The following is a 25,052-nucleotide window of genomic DNA, read 5'->3' on the forward strand; positions in this document are numbered from 1 at the left end:
TGGGGATGGTCTTGATCACTGCCTCCTGTACGATGTCACAAACCTCTGTCCATAGTTCTTTAGGCACCCCATCTATCAGATCTAATCCCTTGAATCTATTTGTCACTCCCACTGTATAATTGTAAGGGATTTTATTTAGGTCATACATGAATAATCTCTTGGTTTTCCCTACTTTCATCACTTATGGGGTCGCAAAGAGTCAGACGCGACTGAGTGATAGAACTGAACTGAGCTTCATCACTTATTTGCTTCTAATCTGGGAAGTTACTCAACCTCTGTGCTTCTCAGCTGTACAATGAGAATGGCAACATTGCACTGAGAAGTTAAAGTGAGATATATCACAGGTGCTAAGATAGAGGCTAATAGAGGCAATTATCAGTAATAAGAGTTATTAAAGAAATCTGTTTAAACCCATGGTCCTACCCTTCTTCTTTATGAATAATATTTTTTAACATCTTCTAGAACTATAAATCCTTGAAACACATTTTGAACAACACTAAATTTAGGGTAGTGGTAAATCGTAATTAAGCAAAAAAATTATTCATTGTATTAGTGCCCAAAGCACAAAAAAAGTCAGCTATTTCACCACATGTGAGCCCACTGGCTTGCCCTCATGCTCCACTATCAGAACACGAGAACCACTGTGTTAAGTGTAAAGATCTTACCCCCCATGGAAGTTCTATTCACTGGAGTCATTTACATCCAATTCATGCATTAGCACAGGTCAGTTTATTGTATTAGATTATTTGCATGTCACTAAAAACTGAGCCTTGAAGGAAAGGGACATCAAATGATAAAAACCTTAATGACTATAAAGTTTTTAGTCATTAAAACTTCAGCAGGGAGAAAACTGAGCATATGGCTCACTGATGGGGTCTGAAAAGAGAAGGGCATTTATATTAATATGTTTATACATTTCCTAGGGCTAACTGCAAACAATTTGTGTAAGTTTTCACAATGGAAAAATAAAATAGTAAAGAACAATAAGGAAAGATGAGAGCTTCATCCAAGGAAAAATATGCTACAAGTTCACAACAAAATGCAAAGCCCTCCCTGGTCTAAACAACTCCATGGTGCCAATAAACCTCTCTACTCTTGTTCAGAAGATAAAAAGCTTAGATAAAAGATCAGAAAAATGAGCACTGAGCTAATTAATCTGATACATTTTAGAAGTCCATTTATTTATTCTCACATTTGCAACTGTATCAGGTTGCTGACTTCTCTTCTTTTAAAGAATCCTTATTTTTAATATCATCAGAAATAAATGTAGAACAGAAAAAAATCATTCACTCATAACAATGCCTTCTGAAAATTAAAAAAATATTTTCAATTATTCCTATTCCCTTTAAGTCTTAATCATATTGGATTTATACACAGATATTTTTATATGTAAATACAATTTCAAAGTCTGTTTTCCCACTTAACATTGTATCTTCAGTGTTTTCTCATGATACAGAGAAGTCTTTAAAATAATCATTCCTAGTACCTCAATGGTTATATACTTCCATGATCAGATATGTAAGTGACTTCTAATTATACTGTTAAAAACCAGATCTTTTCATTCATACAGTTAGTTCTCTCTTTTAGATTAGTGGTTTCAAACTTTAGGATGCATCAGAATCATCTAGAAGGCTTGTTAAAGCACAGGTGTCTGGGCCCCACCCTCAGAGCTTCTGATTCAATAGGTCCAGAGACAGGCTCAAGAATTTGCATTTCTAACCATTTCCCAGATGATACTGTTGCATATCTGAGGACCAGTTTTTAAAATTATTGTTAGATTGTTTACATGGAATAGTATCGTTAAAATATTTACATGGAGTTGCATTGAGGTTGACAAATCAAATAGTATAGACATTTTCATGGCATCTAAGACATATTTCTGAAAACCTTCCTACAAGCTTATACAGCTTTATATTGCCAAGTGATTTTTCAGTACTTGAGGCCTGGGTAGTTACCAACTAAGTGAATGAACAAAGAACAAAGGAAAATTCTTACCTCTCTCCTCCACAAGATCATGACATTAGGCTGAAAGCCACCTGTTTACATTTCAAAGATACACAGCATGGCTAAATAGAAATACCTAAATCTCTGTTATTACAGAAGTCAACAAGGAGGTTTCATCATCACTCCAAAGACAGTGAAAAATAATTGATATATTTAAACCTTGGAAGAAAGCAAATTTGTATCTGTACCATAGACAGAAATCGACTGCATTTAACTTTGTTGGTCTATTCGGTTCAGTTCAGTCGCTCAGTCGTGTCTGACTCTGTGCGACCCCGTGAATCACAGCACGCCAGGCCTCCCTGTCCATCACCAACTCCCGGAGTTTACCCAAACTCATGTCCATTGAGTCGGTGATACCATCCAGCCATCTCATCCTCTGTCGTCCCCTTCTCCTCCTGCCCCCAATCCCTCAGGGGATAGCATCAGGGTTATTAGGTAGTTCAAAAACAGTGCTGCTCATTGGAAGGTACAATGCCAAATCTGGGGCTTTGAGAAATTGTTTTTGATAAACTAGAAACAAGAATTCCCACTGTAGCAGGGGATTATTAGCATATTTGCCTAAAAGTGACAGTTAAAAACCTTGGAGATATCCCCTTGTACTAAAGGATTCTTTATATTGGGTAGAGATTTCTCCCTCACCTTTAGAGACTTGCGCATATAAACCAACATATCTACATAAGCATATAGATGCATTTACATAAGTAAACATTAGATAGCCAAGTATGCAATGTATCCAATCATACATTGGTTTCTACAAACCCACATAAAGCATACGCTTAGCGAAGATATCATCTGCAGAAACGTCTTCTGGGTTCTTTCTCAGTAAACCATACACATTCCTAATTTTTCATTCTTATTGCTTGTTATCGTACTGACTCAAAAGTATAATGAGAAAATGTGTTCACAACAACAAAAATACATAATAATCATAATCCATACATAAGTCATTGGGTGTTGTCAACAAACTTTGGAATTTGGTTAGATGTGAAATTGTTAACTCTAGCTTATGCTGAAAACAGTAAACCAGCAGTAAATGTGTTAGATACAGAATTATTAAAAGAATTGTGCAATTATGACTTTCTAAGGAATAGTGCTTTCTACGTCAGTGTTTTTTAGGGATTGTTTCTCTCTTCGTCTTAGGGAAAGCAACAAACATTTTGAGAGATTAAATTCTCTTGATGATTAACAAAGCAGATCACAGCCTGAAATGTTACTTTATTAAGTCAATAATTACAATCAAAAATTGTCAGATTTTTAATTAGGATGACTGAAAAATGGCCAGAGGCCACCAAATCTTTCATTGACACAGGCCCCCTATTTCTTTATTCTAACCCAGAAAACTACTAAAATAATGGCAGTCATCATTTAATCACTCTATTGTAATGAGTTTTGACTTTCCTCACCCTGGTTCATAACCCAAACTTTTTCAAAAGTCATATTCAAATAATTTGAAAGTTATCAGGACCTATGGGTTGATCATTTCCCAAACTTAAGATATGGAAAACCAGGGCAGAATAGTGTTTCTTATTACCCATTGAAGCAGATTTAGTTCCTTTGAAACTAAATGCCTAGACCAAAAAGGAATTTGTTTTCTTTTCTCTTCCTCATTCAATTTGATTCTATGATCTGTTTGGTGTATATGTAAAAAGATAAAGTTGTATTTATTTAGGCCTCAGCAGTAATTATGTATGATAATAAAAATTTCCATATCTCATGTTCAAACCCAATTGTAAGCACCACCTGGGAAGTTCCTGCTTAGTTACTGGTCATATTTTCCCTGTAACCCCCAACTCCAGTTCTGTGCATGCTCAGGAGAACAAGCTGTCAAGTGAAAAGTGAAAATTTACCCTAATAAAAAGGATCTTCTCTCCGACGCGGTATCTTCCTTGAGAGAGCCTTTCCACGCAGAACTTGCTTGGGCATTTGCAAGGAGGATCTTCAGAAATCCGCTTCACCTGAAATAGAAGAGCTGGCAAGTTCATTCTGCTTAATCAGATTCATTTAATTTGTTTCACGGGTTCAAAGGCCCCTAAACCATTAACGCGTTTGAATGTGTTCTCTATCAGCCTATGGACATGATGTGAGCACAGAAATTTCATATTAAACCTGAACTATGTAAAGGTCAGGCCCTGAAGGCACTTTGTGCAGGCCAGTAACTGCACGAAGGCCTAAGTGGGCTGATTGCAATGATAATACCAGAGGATAATCGGGAGCAAATCAACTGGCAGTGTAGGGATGATGCGCTGGGGTCTCATGTTTAGTGAATTAAGAAGACTGTGTACATTGCGTTGCCAAGAAGGTCTACTGATGGCTGGAACAGCATCTATATTAACATAGTGTATATGCTTCCCTATCATAATTTTAATATTAATTTTACCCATTTTCAAAATAAATGAGAGTTTAAATGTTATTATTATTTTAAAATGAGACTACTGCTTCACCCTATTTTGAACTCTTTTTGTCATCTTTAATTCATCCAGACTAATCTGGCAATTCACTCCTCGGTAATTCCCATCTTCCAAGACCTATTCTCATAGCAGTATCTTACAGTTTATATGTATTTTATAGAATCCATGTCTGACTATCAAATTTTCTCTGTTTTATCTCCATGTGCATGCATGCTAAGTCACTTCAGTCATGTCTGATTCTTTGTGACCCTATAGATTGCAGGGCTTCTCTGTCCATGGGGTTCTCCCTACTCTTTAAAAAATACAAATACTAAATGATAAATGCAAAATGCTTATAAATAGTTGTGACTACTAAAGACGATATATAGTCCATGATCTTAGGAATAAGGTTTATTTATGTTTTCTTTTGTTGGGAACCTCCCATGTTGTGTCTCATACCTGTCCTCTCTTAAAGTCACCAACCAACCAGACAATAGAGGCTTCCCTGATAGCTCAGTTGGTAAAGAATCTGCCTGCAATGCAGGAGACCCCAGTTTGATTCCTGGGTCAGGAAGATCTGCTGGAAAAGGGATAGGCTACCCACTCCAGTATTCTTGGGCTTCCCTGGCGGCTCAGCTGGTAAAGAATCCACCTGCAATGCGGGAGACCTGGGTTTGATCCGTGGGTTGGGAAGATCACCTGGAGAAGGGAAAGGCTACCCACTCCAGTATTCTGGCCTGGAGAATTCCATGGACTGTATCGCCCATGGGGTCGCAAAGAGTCGGACACAACTGAGTGACTTTCACTTTCGCAACCAGACAATGCAAAATAATACCTTGTGTATTGAGTCAAAGTTTCCATAGATGGCAGATCTAAATCATGCTCAACCTACATTTGAGAAGCTGCATAGAATAAATTTAGATTCTGAGGAATTGGCTTGGATACCCCTCATCCAAATCCTTACTTCCACAAAGACATGATTCCTAGAATTTTGTCATCAAAGAAATTCAATCATTTCTTCAAATAGTTTGATGTCTGACTTCAATCAGCACTCCACTAAGCAAAAACTGTGGGAAGATAACACAGGAACTCACTTGCATGCTGGAATAAAGAACTTACACCACTTGCTTTCCCTATAACAAGTGAGGCTCCAGAAAGTATGAAAGCATAAGACATTAAAGGGGAAAGCTAGAAAAAGTGGGGAGATCCTGAAGCAAAATTTATCTTAAGAGCTATACAATTATGGGGTCTTTGCTGGTGGTGCAGTGGCTAAACACTCTGCACTCCCAAGGTAAGGAATGAGGGTTCGATCCCTGGTCAGAGAGCTAAGATCCCACATGCCTCAAGGGCCAAAAGGACCAAAGTACAAAACAGAAGCAATACTGTAACAAATTTAGTAAAGACTTTAAAAATGGTCCACATAAAAAAAAAAAATCTTAAAAAAAGAGAACTATACAATTATGTCTCATGGATGCCTAGAAAGGAGAACCAACACTACTGCTGGGAAAAAGAGAACCAATTTCAGGATATATATTTTCATCAGCTCCTTCTAGAATTCCTAATTCTGTCAACATAGAAACCTACAATTCTTGTTACTTGTTTGTGTTACAGCACATTGCATCTCAGTGGCTGGTCCACCTTCATGTCTCTTTGCCAGATTGTGAGTTACTTGAGGACTGAGATAGTACTTCATTCTAGTTTTTAATCCTTGAAATAAAACACAATGCCTTAATGGCATATAATATGTGTTCAATAAATACACATTGAATAAATAAGCACAGGGACTTAGACAGGACACAAGAGCAAATTAGTGTGACAGATCAACTGGATTCAAAGAATTTTAGAGATGGCCTTCATTGAAAAAGTGACATACCTAATTATGTTAGTGATTAGGCCCATGTCTTTGAGTTCTGAGTTTTTCCTACCGCACGATACTTGGGCTATTGATACATCTACCCACTTCCCCAGTATTAATAGTATTCTATCCCTAGGAATTTTTTTTAAGAGATATTCTTGAACAAGATGGCGATAATAGAACAAGAAGTACGACATTCCCTTCTATGATGCAGAACCATAGTCTGGGGTGGAGGTGAGGTTACAGGACCAATGAATGTGTACTGTTGTAGACATTTTAAGTATTCCAATATGTGTATCTCTTTTTATATGTGTTTATAAACATGTTTTAAAACTATAAATAAATATGTAAATACATTGGGTTTATTGAAAACAATTGCTAGAAGTAGTACAGCTTTTCTTAGCACCACAATAGTTCCATGATAAAAGAAGGAAAGGAGGGGGAGGAGAAGGGATGGAGGAAAAGAGAAGGACTTTGGCCACCTCCCCCCAAAAATATCCAACAATCAGCATCATAAAAGCACATGGCCCAAACCTTAAGAAACTCATGTTTGGCATAGCTTTTCTGCAGCTTAGTAATTGAACAGACATTAAATTGCTATTCAAGTGGTTCCTCTGCTAAGAAATGACAGTCACAAGTGTGTATGGAAAGTATTTCCATCTTGAAGTGTTTTTAGACAAAATACAGAAACTGTTGGTATCAAATGAAATAAAATACAAGAAACATTTTCTCAAGTGGTCTGTCCTTCTCTAATGTCTTCCTAAGCTTTGAAAATACACTTGCTTTTTTTTTTTTAATCACGGGCTTTTGTGTAGTTGTGTGAGAGCTGGAGGCAGAAATGGAAGAGACAAGGCCAGGCTGTGGGTAATGGAATATATTGTTAAGTAAACAGTGACTGATGACACCTGTGCTTCTTACATTACCTTGGGATAAGTCAGTCTGGCAGGTGTTCTGTTTTTGGCCAGGAACCCAGCCAGTATTCTGCTGAAATGGGATTTCAAGAGGAGCCTGATTACTCAGAATTATACTATCTCTCATCCCCAGACTGAGGAAGTCGATGGAGAAGAGGAAGAAAGTAAGACTGGTTTCTTAGAACTGTATTCAACTCATTGTGTGGGAACAGGCTCAACACAAGGGAACTAAATCTGACCCCATCATTTTATCACAGCTGAGTCACTTTATCAGGACATCTGGGGAATAAATTAATCTGAATGACTCCACTGTGTTCTGTTCCTCTTAGGATGTCTTGCTTGATTAAAGAAGGTGGGATGTATTACCCACATTAAGGGTCACCTATTTTTTCCCCCAATTTTCCACAAATCTCCTAAGTCAAACAAGGAAATGTGAAGATGCATTGAAAGTTTCTAAACTGGCAGTTATTGTTGGAACTATTCACTGGAATATGACGTTTTAACACGGGTCTGTGTCTCTTTTTTTTTTCCCCTCCTTCTTTCTTTACTCTTTTCTCCACTTTTTTCTTTTTCTTCTTCACTATTCTTCTTTATTCTTTTTTCCCTCTTTTTTGATGTAAATAATATCTCTAGAGTATAAATATTCAATATTATTAAATAAAGACAGGAACTTTGCAAGCAATATTTTTATACCCCCATTCTAAAGCACATGTTGGAGTATGTGAATTGCAACTCCCCAATGGCTATCTATGCCTCATATGCAGGGAAGCAGTTGCCATATGAACTATTTCCTTTTCATATTTGACATATGAAGCTCTGATTTAAACCATTAGTGAGGCCCAAATGGTTTTTCTCTCTGTTCTACTGTCCCTGACATAAAACACTTTGGTGAAAAACTCTCACTTAAACAGAATGCAAATATTTCAGTGCAGTTTCCCCAGTGTAGTATGAAGGAGACTTTAAGAGGCTTCTGTGGCCAAAGAAGGCATGGAAAATTCCAGGTTAAACAAGATCTTATTATAGAACTCATTAGTGCCTTTCATACGCCAGAATGCATTGCCAAACTCTAGGTAGGGACTACAGTAAGCTGTATTTCTTAAACTAACCTACCCATGGAATTATTCATGCCATGGGCCATCTGGTGGTGTGAGTGTTTGATTAAACATTCTTTGAGAAATGCTGGTTTGAGGACTGCACACACACAGCATTCTAGCTGGCAACAATACATAAGAATCCACTTAGCACATTTCCTACATTCGATGAAAACCCCCTAACTATACAGACGGTTATGTTCCCAAACCCTGAAAAACTGTAAAGGGAGTTTAAAGCTTCTAGAAAGCCCCTTCCTTGTTTCCAGCTGCAAGAACAGAGCCTGGCATAGTGAGAGCAACCACAGAATGAGTCTTGCCATTTTGAAGACAGTCCCTAACTCATGTATGTGCTCTGAACTGGATTATTGGTAAAACTTTTCCAAAATCCCTTTCGTAGTTGTTTCACCACCTTCTTCCCCTGTCCTTCTCCCCTTCTCAAGGATGAGGGGTGGCCACACAGGACATAAGCTGGTGAAGAAAGGGAACCATTCTAGCTACTTTGCCCAGGCTCAGGTAAACAGCCCAAGGGGCAACATCTCCTCCTCCTTCTGCTAAGTTACAGCAGAGTTGAGAAATGCACATTTTCTCCAGAGCACAGGGCCATTCCAGACAAACAGAAAAAGGGAGAATCTTTTTCAAGCTTTGATTACTCACATTAACAATGTATCCAATTAGCATGGCACTAGATATAGCTGAATAAAATACGGTCCTCGTCTTTGAGAACAAAGACAGTACCTAGAGAAGAACAGGTATTTATGCCCAACATGATAAACACTTCACTAAATGTATAAGAACACTTGAGGAACCAAGGACACATTCGTCAATTTTACCGGGAATGAGAGATGCCAAGAAAACTTTCTATAGAAGACCGTGCAGCCTGAATTTTAGAAGATGAAAGGGTGTCTAAAAGTAGAAACCAAAAGTGAGCAGGGTGAGGACAGCAAATGAGGAAAAACACAGGGCATAAAATAAGCCTTGGGCATTTGGGCTTAGAGGACAGGTTTACAATAGATACATTACTATGCAAGAATGAACCCAGAGCGTAAAAAAGGCTGGGAAAGACAAAATCGGCCACAACATGGAGGCCTTATGTGACACATACATGAGTGCGGGCTTTACCCTGGACATTATAGAGCTCCCATAAAAATTTAATCAATTCTGAATTCCCTTTAGGTTGATCTTTCTGGTAGCAATAATACTTGTGGAGAATTACGAGACCAGAGTGGTCAACAGGGTCAGATACACCAGAAAGTGGTCTCATAATTTGAGGACTAAAATATTCATTTGATTCACTAATTCATTCATAAGGAGGTTAAGGGTGATGCTGGCCAGACCTCTGACTATAATGCCTTAAAGAAAGTGAATGAAGGTAACAGCTTAGAGGAAAAGGACTAAGATCAGAGTAGTCCCAGAAAAACACTTTTATAAGAGAAAGACTAAAAGGAAGATCTTACTCTAAATGAAGTCTAATCAAATCTTCCCACCCTCTCCCTCTCCCACAGAGTCCATGTAAAATATCATGTATGAAACGAGATGCCAGTCCAGGTTCAATGCACGATACTGGATGCTTGTGGCTAGTGCACTGGGACGACCCAGAGGGATGGTATGGGGAGGGAGGAGGGAGGAGGGTTCAGGATGGGGAGCACATGTATACCTGTGATGGATTCATTTTGATATTTGGCAAAACTAATAAATTATGTAAAGTTTAAAAATAAAATAAAATTAAAAAAAATAAAATAAAAATGAAGTCTAATCAAAAAAGTATAATTGAGAAAAAAGAAAAGTTGTTCTTACCAATATATAATGTGCCATTACATACTATTAATACCAAGTTACTCAACTACCTTACAAAATAAAAATGGAATAGTAGGATGCAAGGCATGTGACTGATCTTTAAAAACATTCCTGTGATTTTAACATCCTTTTAGGTGCATTATCAGAGAAGGCAATGGCACCCCACTCCAGTACTCTTGCCTGGAAAATCCCATGGACAGAGGACCCTGGTGGGCCGCAGTCCATGGGGTTGCTAAGAGTTGGACATGACTGAGCGACTTCATTTTCACCTTTCACTTTCATGCATTGGAGAAGGAAATGGCAACCCACTCCAGCGTTCTTGCCTGGAGAATCCCAGGGACGGGGGAGCCTGGTGGGCTGCCGTCTATGGGGTCGCACAGAGTCAGACACGACTGAATTATATTGAAGTGCCCTGCCTATCCTTTCATTTCTGAGTGGACTGAACATAGGAAAACTAAATTAAACTGGTATCGGATAAGATAACTTGATGGGCTAAGTGTATAATGTGCTGCCCTTAGCAGAAATGGGAATTCTCAATCTGTCAGACAAATTGTTATATTTCTGTTCATCTAAATATGCAATATAGGTTATAGTGTCACACAAAAGAGAATAAAAGGTGGGGGAATCTTTCTATATCCAACAGCACCAATCAGTCATTTCCCCAGATCTTTTCAGTTCAGGCCCGAGGGAAAGAAACTCTCAGCTAAGAGCCAGCTGTCCTTTTCAGTTCTGCCTACTCCTCATAAAGGGCATCATGGTTGGTGCTAGCTTCTAAGAACTCTCCCCGTGTATGTGAGACATACTGTACATATTGTACCAAAGGATCTTATCCGTGTATGTGAGACATACTTCAGTCTAACATCCCCAAGGTTTCCATTTTTCACAAAACCCAGAGGCAGTTCTGACATTCACACTCCAAACAAATGTGCTGAGAAGTAAATGCATACATGTAATCAGACACACCACTAAAGACCAAGAACGACTTAAGAGACAACAGAAGTAGCCAGGGAATTTTACTTCATCCTGTTTACTGTTACACCCAGAATCTGTTTTCTGTATGAGGAGGTAATGAAAATATTTCCTAATCTGCCAACAATGGTGACTCAAGGACTCTGTTAAGTAGAGGGAGGGTGACCTCAGAGAGTTAGACAAAATAGGGTTGCAATCTAAGCTTCTCTCTTCCTCTCAGCAGGTAATTCAAGTCTCAGATTCCTCAATAAAAAACCTGCCTAACAAGATCACCTGAAGAACAGTGGCAGACCACCTCCCACCCTGGTGCAGAGTCAGTAAAGGACAGTTGTCTTCTCCATTGCATTTTGCCTTTCCTTCTTTAACAGTCCTTAAGATCCCACGCCTTCAGACTTCTTATCAATGAATAAGGGAGCAGGAACCAATAGTATCAAGGCTTAAGTGTTTTCAAAGACAATTTTCAGGAGCTGGACTTACTATCCTAAAATTTAAGGTACTACTCAGCAGAATTAAGTGATGCTGTACTTTAAATAAGATAAGTGGCTCAGTTTTGAGTCTTGAAACAAATTGCAGGATATAAATTTTCTCATAGGACTCTAAAAGAAATTGCAGTAACATTGGAATAGGTAGAGGTGAGACAGAGAGGAGACTGAATAGAATGAGTTCTGAAGTTCAAAAAGGAGCAAGTACTGGTAAGAAACCCGATGAATTTTACTTACTGCATCATCCAATAAGTTTCCTGTACTCTTTTTTCCAGAAGACTTTGAAGAAGGAGAAGGTGAAGGAGAAGGGGCAGAGAGTGTTTCTTCTTGTTCTATCTCTTTTTCCAATTTTATCAAACCAGGAGGCTCCACACCATACCTTTTTAAAAGACACCAGACAAGTAAACATGCATAACTTATAATAATGATGCACTTGACATACATTCAATTATGAACACCACAAGACCAAACTGCTAACTTTTCAAAATAACATTAATTTTTTTCTGGCATTCTGGTAGGTACTTAAATTGTAACCCTTTTAAGCAGGAAGAAAATTTTTATATATATACATACATACATACATACACATACATAAATATACATACATATATATACACACACATATATGTTTACATGTTTACAGGTATACGTGCTCAGTGTCCTCAGTTGCTTAGTTGTGTCTCTTTTGTGACCCCGTGGACTGTAGCCTGCCTGGCTCCTCTGTCCATGGAGTTTTCCAGGCAAGAATACCGGAGTGGGTAGCCATTTCCTCCTCTAGGGTATCTTCCCAACCCAGGGCTCAAACCCATATCTCTTACAGTCCCTGCACTGCAGGCAGATTCTTCAGCACCGCACCATCTTGGAAGCACTCCTGGTTCATAGCTGTGTCTTTTCGCTGTCACCTTGTGTGGCAGAAAGGGTAAGGGGTCTCTGTGGAGTCTCTTTTATAAGAGCACTAATCCCACTCATGAGAACTCTGTCCTCATCCCCAAAGCCCTGCTTCCTCATATCATCATAGCAGGCATTAGGTTTCAACGAACTATTTGGGGGGACACAAACATTAAGCCCAGTGTAAAGTCCTAACTTCTAGTACCTCTGAATATGACTGTATTTGGAAATAGAATCTTTACAAGGAGGTAATTAACATAAAATGTGGTCATTAGGGTGGGGCCTATTCCAATATGTCTGGTATCTTTATAAGAAGAGGAAATTTGGACACAGACAATACAGAGAGATGTCCATGTGAAGATATAGGGACATGACCATCTACCAGCCAAAAGAGGCACCTCAGAAGAAACCAACCCTGCTGATACCTTGACCTCAGAACTATAAGAAAAGAAATTTCTATTTAAGCCACACAATCTGTGGTACTTTGTTAAGGCACCCTAGGAAACGACTGTAGTCAAGAATTTGCCAAAGTTTTGTTAGTCACTGGCATACTGCTATAATTTTTAGAGGAAACCTATACTCTAGAAAACCAAAAGTGTTAAATTTTAAGTCAAAATATCTGTTGAGTAGATTTTTAATTCTCAATACATCATTTTATAATGAAATGTCATTAACATTTTAACATAATTTTATTGCAACACTAAATAATTCTCTGGAATTTATCTTCTATACTTTTTCTTTTCTAAATGAGGTTAAAATCTGTTAATAGTAAAAGGAGATTTATACTTTATAATATAGTATACAGCATATAAATAAAATCTTAAAAGTATTTAATAGTTAATTATATCTCAAAATTTAGTACTTAATGAATCAGTTTCTATATAGTGCTTTCAATCACTTTCTATTAATTGCTTCCAAAACTTGGAAACGTGTAAAAGAGGTTGAGGATATCCAAGTAGAGGCTGATAGCAGCTAATACATACTCTTCAGGTGACAGCCTATACATCAGTGAGTGTGTGTCATAGATGATGAATCTGCAGAAAAGAAGGGCTCCTACAGCAGCCAAGGGGCTTCCCAGGTGGCACAATGATGAAGAATCTGCCTGCCAATGCAGGAGATGCAGCAGACATGGGTTTCAATCCCTGGGTTAGGAAGGTCCTCTGGAGAAGGAAATGGCAAACCACTCCAGTATTCTTGCCTGGAAAACCCCATAGACAGAGGAGCCTGGCGGGCTACAGTCCCTGGGGTTGCAAAGAGCTGGACGCAACTGAGCACTGAGCACACATACACAGAAGCCACGACCAGCTCCACTGTTTCACCATAACAAAACACCTTCAAGATTCCTGACAAGAACAAAATCCACAAACCAGAAAATAGGCCTGCTCCAAATTTGCTGCAGTCTCTCTTAGACTGCAGAGTATACACAGTTGAATCAGGAAATACTGCATGGGTCAGTATACAATCTTGCAGGACAATATGTACATCACAGAAAGTAACAATGAAGGCCACAGTCAGAGCTTCCAACACTATAAATACAAAGAGCAGGGATGGGCTAAGGGGATGCTTATGTCTGTTTAAAGTCATGGCTGAAATCAGACCAAAAGATCCAAGAGAAAACACCAAAATTAAGGCCAGACTTTCATGTACAAAGGTCCATCTGGTATTAAAAAAATGCAGATGTCATTGTAATTAAGTTAGTTACAGCTATATATGAAAATATATATGAACAGACTCATAAGAACCTACAAAAATAAATTAAAAGACTCCATGTAGTACATTGATGAGTCAATAACATGAATTACCATGTTAATTTTGTCTTCAAATTTCAGATTTATTAGCTTTAATGATATTAGTGCTATAACTGAACTCCTATTTTGAATATAAATTTTTTAATGATGGAAATAAAGTCAGAGTCAAGTGGAAAACAGCAAACTTTCCAAATAAAAGTTCTTAAATGAATTTATAGAGAAGAAATTCACTGTTAATTGTATACCTTTATGGACTCAGAATAATGTAGAATGGGTTACATAGCATCATCAATTATCCTCTTAGGAACAACATAATGAAAGCATTTATAGTGTTAGCGAGAAAGAAAATGAATACAGAGAAAAAAAATAATTTAAAATGACAATATGGTAAAATTATATGCCGTAAATTATAAATGTCACAGCAGTTTAAAGACAGAGATATAGTTGTTAATAGCATTCACCTCTCTCCTAATCATATTTTCCTTAGAGTAAATGTGAAATTGATTTGATTTCCTCAATACATATCAATTGTATATTATAATGCCTAGGTGGGGGAGACCAAAGATAATTCTAGAGGATCTTTGAGTTCATGTAGTTATATCCTTTCAGTTTTATAGAATAAATAAAACAGACCCAGAGAAAATACAGAACTAGCTAGGAAAAGGACAAAGACACGATACAGGTTTTTTGACTTCAGGTTTTCTCCGATATTTTAATCAGGTGATCACATGTTAAAAAGAAGAGGAAAAAGTAACTTGGCAATTAAAAAAAATAGGCTATGGATTGCCTACAAAGTAAATAATCTATAGAGAGAGAATAAATACGTTGGTAATATGTCCCGTACCTTAGCATGACTGAATAGTACATTAAAAAAACACTGTTAAATGTAAAAGTTTAGATTATCACTCTCCCGTTCTAATGGTTTGTTCATTTAACTGACATTACATACGCGTCAAGTGCTCTTTGAGAGCTGGAAAACATACCAGAATTTGGTACAAAACAGTTTAAACTGGCACAACTCAAATAATAATTGCTGTTTTGATAACTGCTTCTAGTGAACAGAGTAATTTTTAGTTACATAAATCATTAGCGAAAAGACTTTAGGCGCTATCACATTTCAAACCTTTTAAACAGATTAGCCAGTTAATAGGACGTTTGTAGAAACATGCAATTGACTGCACATTCTGTAACAGTAGAGACCACTGTCTGATTCACAGCCACCTCAGCAGGTCGTACGAATCCTGGCTCACAATAGGTACTTAATAGCTACTGTCTGAATGGGGAAAAAACTCTGGATCCTCCTATAGCAATGTGTTCAGGTTCCAGAGATGAATCAGAGTTCATTGTTTTGGATCTTTAAATGTGTATCACTTTAATAAAACATATCAACATTAAATTTAAATAGGTACCTTACCCCTAAAAAGTGTTCTTCTAGAAGACTTTAAACCTTATTCAAAACTAAAATACATTTTTAACTTTCTAGAGCTCACTAATTACATTTTACTCAACCCAGTGTCTCATACAGTTGACAAGTACCAACAATATTCACTTAGAGATCTGGGTATCATTCTTCCCTGAGGCAGACTTGAGATAACTGTGCCATTAACCTACTCTTTACATTTAGCAAATCACCTTAAGATGTAGCAGAAGAGGGGGAGAGAGGGGGGAGGCAGGAAGGAGGGAGGAAGAGGAAAGTTAAAAGAATAACTGCAAACTGAATGTCTTCCATGTGTCTGGACCACTGGGGCATCTTGATATACATCATTTATGAGTCTCCGTTTTATTTCACTAAAAAGTGAAAATTCTAATTCCTGTGTTTCAATACAGTTAGAAGGAATAAAAACAGTATCCATTACATACCCAGTACAGTGTCTGACACAGGGCACCACCTCTGAAATGGCTATTGATAACTGATGTATCAAAGCTTGCAAACCAGGAAACTGCAACATTGAGGTCCTTTTGCTGAAGTTTTAAGTTTTTTTTAATATATTATGCCATCCAATGATATAATGAAAGTCTCATAATTAAGATGTAGTTTTGTTTTTTATGAGAAATGGGATATTCCTGCTGTATCAGTAAACATGGATGTCACAATCATCAGCAATTCTAGTTCTTTAATATGAGCTCCTGAGCCCTAAGGGCACTCAGGAAGGAAAGGATTACCTGTGCGCCAACAGCCATTAGACTGAAACCCCAAGGAAGTTCAGGACGTGAAAAACAGGATACTGGCCCTAGATAGCTGCGATGCATGTGAAAGGCATGATTTCAGTGAGCCCAGACTTTTGCATCGTCCCATAAAAAAGAAAAACACTAAATTCCTTAACCTGAGATATCTGGCTTCCTTTAATTAAAAACAATCGTTTTATGTTCAGACTGTGGGTGTGTGCTAAGTCACTTCAGTCATGTCAGATTCTTTGCGACCCTATGGGCAGTTAACTCATCAGACTCCTCTCTCTATGGGATTCTCAAGACAAGAATCCTGGAGTAGGCTGCCATGCCCTCCTCCTGAACCAGGGACTGAACCCGTGTCTCCTACATCTCCTGCACTGGCAGACGGGATCTTTACCATGGGCCACCGGTAAGCCCATGATGTTCAGACTACTTGCCCTTTGGGGTAAAACTTATATATAACCTGGCTCCTCCCCATGCCTCCTTGGAGCACTTCTCTCAGAGTCACTTGAGATGTTGTCTCCCAGCCATGAAATCCTAAAATTACCATTGCATAAAACATAACTTTCAGCTTTTAGATTGTGAATATTTTTTAAATTTACAATATTGTTATGTTACTATTGTTTGTATCCTTTACCAAAAACTCACATCAGTTCAGTTCAGTCACTCAGTCGTGTCCGACTCTTTATGACCCCATGGACTGCAGCACGCCAGGCCTCCCTGTCCATCACCAACTCCCAGAGTCCACCCAAACCCATGTCCATTGAGTCAGTGATGCCATCCAACCATCTTATCCCCTGTCGTCCCCTTCTCCTCCTGCCCTCAATCTTTCCCAGCATCAGGGTCTTTTCAAATGAGTCAGCTCTTAGCATCAGGTGGCCAAAATACTGAAGTTTCAGCTTCAACATCAGTTCTTCCAATGAACACCCAGGACTGATTTCCTTTAGGATGGACTGGCTGAATCTCCTTGCAGTCCAAGGGACTCTCAAGAGTCTTCTCCAACACCACAGTTCAAAAACTCACATAGGCTTCCTTTAAATTAATTTTCTCAGAATTGTGGGATAGCAGGAATATCTCAGTGCTGAAGCATAGCAGAAGTTATAAATTAATTTTTGCTACTAACTCACTGGATGAACTTCAACAGGCAATCTTTTTTAATCCCTCTAGACTTATTTAAATTCTTAGTTCCAACAAGGTATAACATTTTGTTATATTTAATGTTCTTAAGAGAATAACATAAACTGGGCAGTGATGCTAGAGGAATTTAACACTCTAGAATTCACAGCCAATTAAAAGTCAATCATAAGTGAAAACATCATATTGGAAAATATAAATTAGGTCAATTGGAAAATACGATTTCATTTGTAATTGTAGGTGGATTCATGCCACCTTTTAGAAACAGGTTGGTTGGGTTGAACAATTTTTTTTTCCTTTTAATATTTTAATAAAATGAAATAATATGAAAAATGTTATTAAAGTACCAACAGGTTCCACTCCATGTCCAAAACAAAACAAAGTTTCAATGAAGTAGAAAACACCACCACACATGGAAAACTGTGCCCTGGAGATTTTTCTTTATCTGGGAATGCTGAAAATTAGCTATGCCACTGAACATAGAAAATCAGCACTAAGCCCCAAATCTCTGCTTATACTGGCTTTTGAATACTTCAAGCTGTATAAGGTACAGTCAGCCAATCCTGAAATACACACTTAAGTACGACTCATTGGCTTCCTGTCTGTCTGGAGATGTCAACAGGCTGTAAATCATGAAATTCCCCTGCACCTGAAGCCAACTTAGTCACTAAAAGGTCTTTTTTTGGCTCTCCAAAAAGCTGCTTCACTCTGGTTTCCATGATTAACCCTATCCCATGCTACATTTTGATTTTGTCTAAAGGTTTTCAAAAATGTACACTGTTGCCTATTCTCATTCAACTACAAGATCTCAAAGCTCTGTAGGAGAAGGAGCAAATGTTACTTTCAAACTGAATAAGGGTCAACTACTATTGTCTAGAGGTTCCCTTGTGGCTCAGCTGGTAAAGAGTCTGCCTGCAATGAGGGAGACCTGGGTTCGATCCCTGATTTAGGAAGCTCCCATGAAGAAGGGAAAGGTTACCCACCTGGGTATTCTGGTCTGGAGAATTCCATTTACTGTATAGTCAGTCCTTGGGGTCGCAAGAGTCAGACAAGACTGAGTGTCTTCCACTCTCACTTTCACTGTTGTCTATTCTTGCCCAACTATAAGATTTCACAGCCTTGTAGGGGAAGGAGCAACTGTTGCTTTCACACTGAATAAGGGTCAACAAAAGACAGCAAGAAGGTTGGATCTGCTAAAAGCAAATCTTTGTATACCCCAGTGACATGAAAGTAGGGAATATACTGAAAGGGCAGTGTCGTATTATCATTTTTGGTCTCATTAAAAAAAGTGCTAGGGAAAGGGTCTTGTGGTTAATAACTTCATGATGAGATCTTAGGCATAGACTTTACATTTTTCTGACATAGGATATACCTTTTGAGATTGGTCTAGATGAAATAATTGAGCCCCCAAACTAAGCCCTGAACTAGAAAATTTACTCAAACTATTTACTAGATGATAATTTTCAAAGAAAACACATCTGGGGTCTATTTTATTAGACCTGGCTGCTGCTGCTGCTAAATCGCTTCAGTCGTGTCCGACTCTGTGTGACCCCATAGACAGCAGTCCACTAGGCTCTTCCGTCCCTGGGATTCTCCAGGCAAGAACACTGGAGTGGGTTGCCATTTCCTTCTCCAACGCATGCACGCATGCTAAGTCGCTTCAGTCATATCCGATTCCATGCGGCCCCATGGACAGCAGCCCACCACGCTCCTCTGTCCACAGGATTCTCCAGGCAAGAATACTGGAGTGGGTTGCCATTTCCTTCTCCGATTAGATCTGGAGGGATAAAGTTTAGACATTCCCCTTTCTTAAGGCATATAACAGATCACTTAAAGATTCTTGCAAGATAGTTTTTGCCCCATTTTTATTCTGCTTTAAAGTCTGGATGGAAGTTTCACTCAAATGAAAATAAATTTTATTCTTAGCAGTAAGAGTCAAGTTCTTTAAATAGGATGAGTTAACTAATAACCCCGGTGTAAGAATATTTTCTTTTAAGTAACATTTCATTATGTCACAAATTAAAATAGGAGGAAATATTCACAAAGTATATTTCTTTTAAACAGTCATAAATTTTGTTCAAAATGAAGCACTCAAAAATAAAAATAAAAAGCTTCCCTCTGATGTTGACTATTTATAATAGTAGCCCCAAACAAAATTAACAAAAGTTCTTTTTTACTTTTATCATAAAGCTAATCTTAATTTTTCAGTCTTAAAAAAAGGCTGAATTCTTAGTAATTTTTTTAAAATAATGAATATCAAAACACTCTCATTAAACAGATTTTTGAGGTTTTACTGACCTATTTTTGCTGAGTGTTTTACTTTGCAGAAGGCAAACATGCATATTTTAGACACAGAAACTGACATGGTTTCTGAAATATTAATGGAGGGATTTCACAGTGATGATACCTCTTTGTAGTTGAAAAATAAAGGGAAGTTTTACCCATGAGAGCAAAAATAAGTGGTCTCATTCTCCCATTTCAGAACTCAGAGAAGCCCACAGCTCTCAAGAGAGCTTCACAGAGGGTTCCCAGGCAAGGAATATGGCAGAGAATTAGAAACTTTTAGTTAATCATTTCTGAAGTGATGTTGATGCTTTTAAAATGACATTTATGTAATCCTGAGAAATAAATATTTAGGATCAAACATAAAAAATCATTATCTATCAGTAGAAAAAACACAAAATTCGCAACTTTGTGTTGGGATTTTGTCAGGGTCAAACTGCATCTGTTGTGTGTACAAATTAATGTGATTCTTGAGAGCTCTCCAAACATCACTTCTAGTTTTGGTTAATGCTATCTTAATTCAATAATGCTGTCCTAATTCAACATCATGGAAAAGTAAAAGGGGAAGGAAGCACCCATACAATAATCTAGATAAAGGTTTACTATGTCAAAACAAAAATTTTGGCCAAAATAAGATGAGAATGATGAATTTCCCTTTTTTTTTTCCTTCAACTATTATGCTTCAACACAGGACTAAGCTAGTGTTGTTTGGGTGTACTGGGTGACTGTTTTTGAAGTACAATTGAACTTCCACTAAGATTTTAATAAAATCTTCAAATGTGTCCAAAGAGAAATTTACACAGACATTTATACTTAAATGTTCATTCTATCCATTTGGGTATTCAGCTGTTTAACTTTATGCTGCATACAAAATAACAACCTGAATAATCTCTCAGCCTATTTTCTCTTTTTCATGGTATGTGTACAGTATTTCATAGCACTCAAGTAGGTAAGGAAGATAAAAAACAAAATTTACAAATTGAACACTGTAATGTGTTGTCTTAATCCTTCGATCGCTGCTTTGTGAAATTAGTAAAGTTTTTATAATGCGAATAATCTCTGCTTTTACTAGTACACATGGTCATTAGTGTGGTTAGAAATGTAGCCACCCATTCTTGTAAATAATAATGATAATGAACATAATAATAATAAAGGCAGAGGAAACTTTTGGAGGTGATACTACATTTATGGCATAGATTGTGATGATAGTTTCATAGATGTATACTTACAACCAAACTCATCAAGTTGTTTACTTTAAATATGTACAGCTTATTGTATGTTAATCATATACCGATAACATGGCTTTAAAAAATAAATGGAGCAACCCAAAATCTCAATTTTAAAATATTTGAGGAAAAGCATACACAAAACACTTCACCTTCAAATTGACCAGGCCATTATGATTCCCTTTCCTTAACCAAGATGTTGTTTTAAATACTATGGCGAGGGATTTTTCACGCCACACTCAGAGCTAGAGGAAAAGTGATTTCTAACGGGATTTTGTCATTGGGTGGCAAACTTTTCCTTTGGTGACTCGATCATACTAAAAATGTTTAGTTCAGCAGGATTCCTAACAGAGTATTCAGTTAATAGCATAAATTCAAAAAGTGAATCCAGAAAATAAGTAAATGATGTACACTAAACAGCAGGAAAATGAAAACTCCCAGCTAATTCTGCAGAAAGCGGTCCTCCTTCTTTTTACCTCTGTCAGTTCAGTTGCTCAGTCATGTCCAACTCTTTGCAGCCCCATGAACTGCAGCACATCAGGCTTCCCTATCCATCACCAACTACTAGACCTTGCTCCAACTCATGTCCATGAAGGCAAGTGATGCCATCCAACCATCTCATCGTCTGTCATCCCCTTATCCTCCTGCCTTCAACCTCTCCCAGCATGAGGGTCTTTTCCAAGGAGTCAGTTCTTTGCATCAGGTGGCCGAAGTATTGGAGTTTCAGCTTCAGCATCAGTCCTTCAAATGAATATTCAGGACTGATTTCCTGTAGGATGGACTGACTGGTTTGATTGCAGTCCAACGGACTCTCAAGAGTCTTCTCCAACACCACAGTTCAAAAGCATCAATTCTTTGGTGCTCAGCTTTCTTTATAGTCCAAGTCATCCATACACAACTACTGGAAAAGCCATAGCTTTGACTAGACAGACCTTTGTCAGCAAAGTAATGTCTCTGCTTTTTAAAATGCTGTCTAGGTTGGTCATAGATCTTTTTTCAAGGAGCAAGCATCTTTTAATTTCATGGCTGCAGTTACCATCTGCAGTGATTTTTGAGCCCCCGCCCCCAATACCAAATAAAATCTGTCACTGTTTCCATTGTTTCCCCATCTATTTACCATAGAGTGATGGGATGGGATGCCATGATCTTAGTTTTTTGAATGTTGAATTTTAAGCCAGCTTTTCACTTTCATTAAGAGGCTCTTTAGTTCATCTTCATTTTCTGCCATGGGGTGGTATCACCTGCATATCTGAGGTTACTGATATTTCTCCTGGCAATCTTGATTCCAGTTTGTGCTTCACCCAGTTCAGCATTTTGCATGATGTATTCTGCATATAAGTTAAATAAGCAGGGTGACAATATACAGCCTTGACGTATATGACACTATACTCCTTTCCCAATTTGGAACCAGTCTGCTGTTCCATATCCGGTTCTAACTGTTGCTTCTTGACCTGCATACAGATTTCTCAGGAGGCAGGTAAGGTGGTCTGGTAGTCCCATCTCTTGAAGAATTGTCCACAGTTTGCTGTGATCTGCACAGTCAAAGGCTTTGGTATAGTCAAGAAAGCAGAAGTAAGTGTTTTTCTGGAATTCTCTTGCTTTTTCAATGATCCAACGGATGTTGGCAATTTGATCTCTGGTTCCTCTGCCTTTTCTAAATCCAGCTTGAACATCTGGAAGTTCACAGGTCACGTACTGTTGAACACTGGCTTGGATAATTTTGAGCTTTACTTTGCTAGCATGAGATGAGTACAATTGTGTGGTACTTTGAACATTCTTTGGCATTGCCCTTCTTTGGTATTGGAATGAAAACTGCGCTTTTCCAGTCCTGTGGCCACTGCTGAGTTTTCCAAATGTGCTGGCACATTGAGTGCAGCTCTTTCACAGCATCATCTTTTAGGATTTGAAATAGCTCAACTGGAATTCCATTACCTCCATTAGCTTTGTTTGTAGTGATGCTTCCTAAGACTCACTTGACTTCACACTATAGGATGTCTGGCTCTAAGTGAGTGACCATACCATCGTGATTATCTGGGTCATGAATATCTTTTTTGTATAGTTCTTCCATGTATTCTTGCCACCTCCTCTTAATATCTTCTGCTTCTATTAGGTCCATGCCATTTTTCTCCTTCATTTTGCCCATCTTTGCATGAAATGTTCCCTTGGTATCTCTAATTTTCTTGAAGAGATCTCTAGTCTTTCCCATTCTATGATTTTCCTCTATTTCTTTGCATTGATCACTGAGGAAGGCTTTCTTATCTCTCCTTGCTATTCTTTGGAACTCTGCATTCAAATGGGTATATCTTTCCTTTTCTCCTTTGCCTGTAGCCTCTCTTCTTTTCTCAGTTATTTGTTTTACCCCTATAACAACTTTCAGAGTCAGGCCTATTTGACCCACATATTTAGGTTATCAAAGTAACAAAATGGAATGTGCCATTTCAGAATATTCTAATGATATAATTAAAATAAACAAGTACACAAAAAAGTTTTCTGCCTAATCTAATACATAGGAACTCTAGACAACCTCTCTTTTCCTCTAGCATTTCAGGGCTAGCAGCTCATTTACTGAGATTCTACTTTGTGTGTCTTCCTCCCTCTTATATTTTTTGAACTTGTTATTGGAATATAGTTGATTTACAATGTTGCATTAGTTTCAGGCATGCAGAAAAGTGAATCAGTTTTATATATATATATATATAACTCCATTCTTTTTAGATTTTTTTCCCATATAGGCCACTACAGAGTATTGAGTAGAGTTCCCTGTGCTGTACAGTAGGTTCTTACTAGCTGCTGCGGCTGCTAAGTCGCTTCAGTCGTGTCCGACTCTGTGTGACCCCATAGATGGCAGCCCACCAGGCTCCCCCGTCCCTGGGATTCTCCAGGCAAGAACACTGGAGTGGGTTGCCATTTCCTTCTCCAATGCGTGAAAGTGAAAAGTGAAAGTGAAGTCACTCAGTCGTGTCCGACTCCCAGCGACCCCATGGACTGCAGCCTACCAGGCTCCTCCATCATGGGATTTTCCAGGCAAGAGTACTGGAGTGGGGTACCAGTGCCGTCTCTGTCTTATTAGATAACTATTTTATATATAGTAGAGTATATATGGGACTTCCCTGGTGACTCAGACGGTAAAGCGCCTGTCTACAATGCAGGAGACCCAGGTTCGATCCCTGGGTCGGGAAGATCCCCTGGAGAAGGAAATGACAATCCACTCCAGTACTATTGCCTGGAAAATCCCATGGACAGAGGAGCCTGGTAGGCTATATAGTCCATGGGGTCGCAAAGAGTCCGACAGGACTGAGAGACTTCACTTTCACTTTTCAGAGTATATATGTCAGTCCCAATCTCCCAATTTATCCCTCCCACCTTATTCCCTGGTAACTATAAGTTTTTCTACATCTGTGACTCTACTTCTATTTTGTAAGATCACCTTTCTCAGGGATATCTGCTGAACCCAAAGACTCAAGGCTGAGCCCTCTGACTCAAAGCTCTTTGTCCTGCAGGACAGCAGGATTAAGCATGGTGGAGGAGTGGTTTAGCAGAGTCTTAGAAGCAACAGGTACCTTTGTCTTGCTCCCTCTCAGAACCCAAGATAGTGACAGAAGGAGAGTGGGGTCCTAAGGACTGTCAGACACTATGAACTAAGCCTGAGTAGTAGAGGCTTGAGCGGATAGAAGATTAGAGGACCCTCTCTAGAGGCTGTCACACAACAAAGCTGGGAAACTTACAGCAGGGAACAGGGACATCCCTAAGTATCTCAAATTGATTTTTTCACTTCTTATTGAGTGGAGCCTCATTTCTATTTAATTAGAATTGCTTTTAAATAAAAACAATCCTTCTCTCATCCAATTACTATGGCAAAGTACAATCCATACCTTATGAACAATTTGTTAAGATTATGTTGACTATGATGTTTTAAAGAACATGGGATTACTTCTGATTACAGTTGATCTGTTGGATTAAAAAAAAAAGGGCTATTCATTGACAGCAAGTTTTCTGCCCATTGCTGTAATTTCCTGATGTACACACCTTGTATTTTATTTTCCGTGATTTTCTTTATAGCTTTCCCTTTGAGAATTAACACAGAGAGCAAGCTCTTACTTTATCTTATTAA

At 38.2% G+C, this 25,052-nt stretch overlaps 1 protein-coding gene across 6 annotated transcripts in view; it reads right to left on the bottom strand.

The window, feature by feature from the left end:
- GAS2 (growth arrest specific 2) overlaps positions 1-25,052 on the bottom strand; it is a 179,955-nt gene that overhangs the window by 64,476 nt on the left and 90,427 nt on the right. For all 6 annotated transcript variants that reach the window (XM_024987320.2, XM_059883029.1, XM_005226733.5 and 3 more), the window contains 2 exon segments: positions 11,731-11,872; positions 3,852-3,959 (listed from right to left, as the gene is read on the bottom strand). In XM_024987320.2, the coding sequence (XP_024843088.1) occupies positions 3,852-3,959; positions 11,731-11,872 (250 nt within the window).

The sequence above is a fragment of the Bos taurus genome, chromosome 29 (assembly GCF_002263795.3).
Source record: "Bos taurus isolate L1 Dominette 01449 registration number 42190680 breed Hereford chromosome 29, ARS-UCD2.0, whole genome shotgun sequence".
Lineage (NCBI taxonomy): Eukaryota > Metazoa > Chordata > Mammalia > Artiodactyla > Bovidae > Bos > Bos taurus.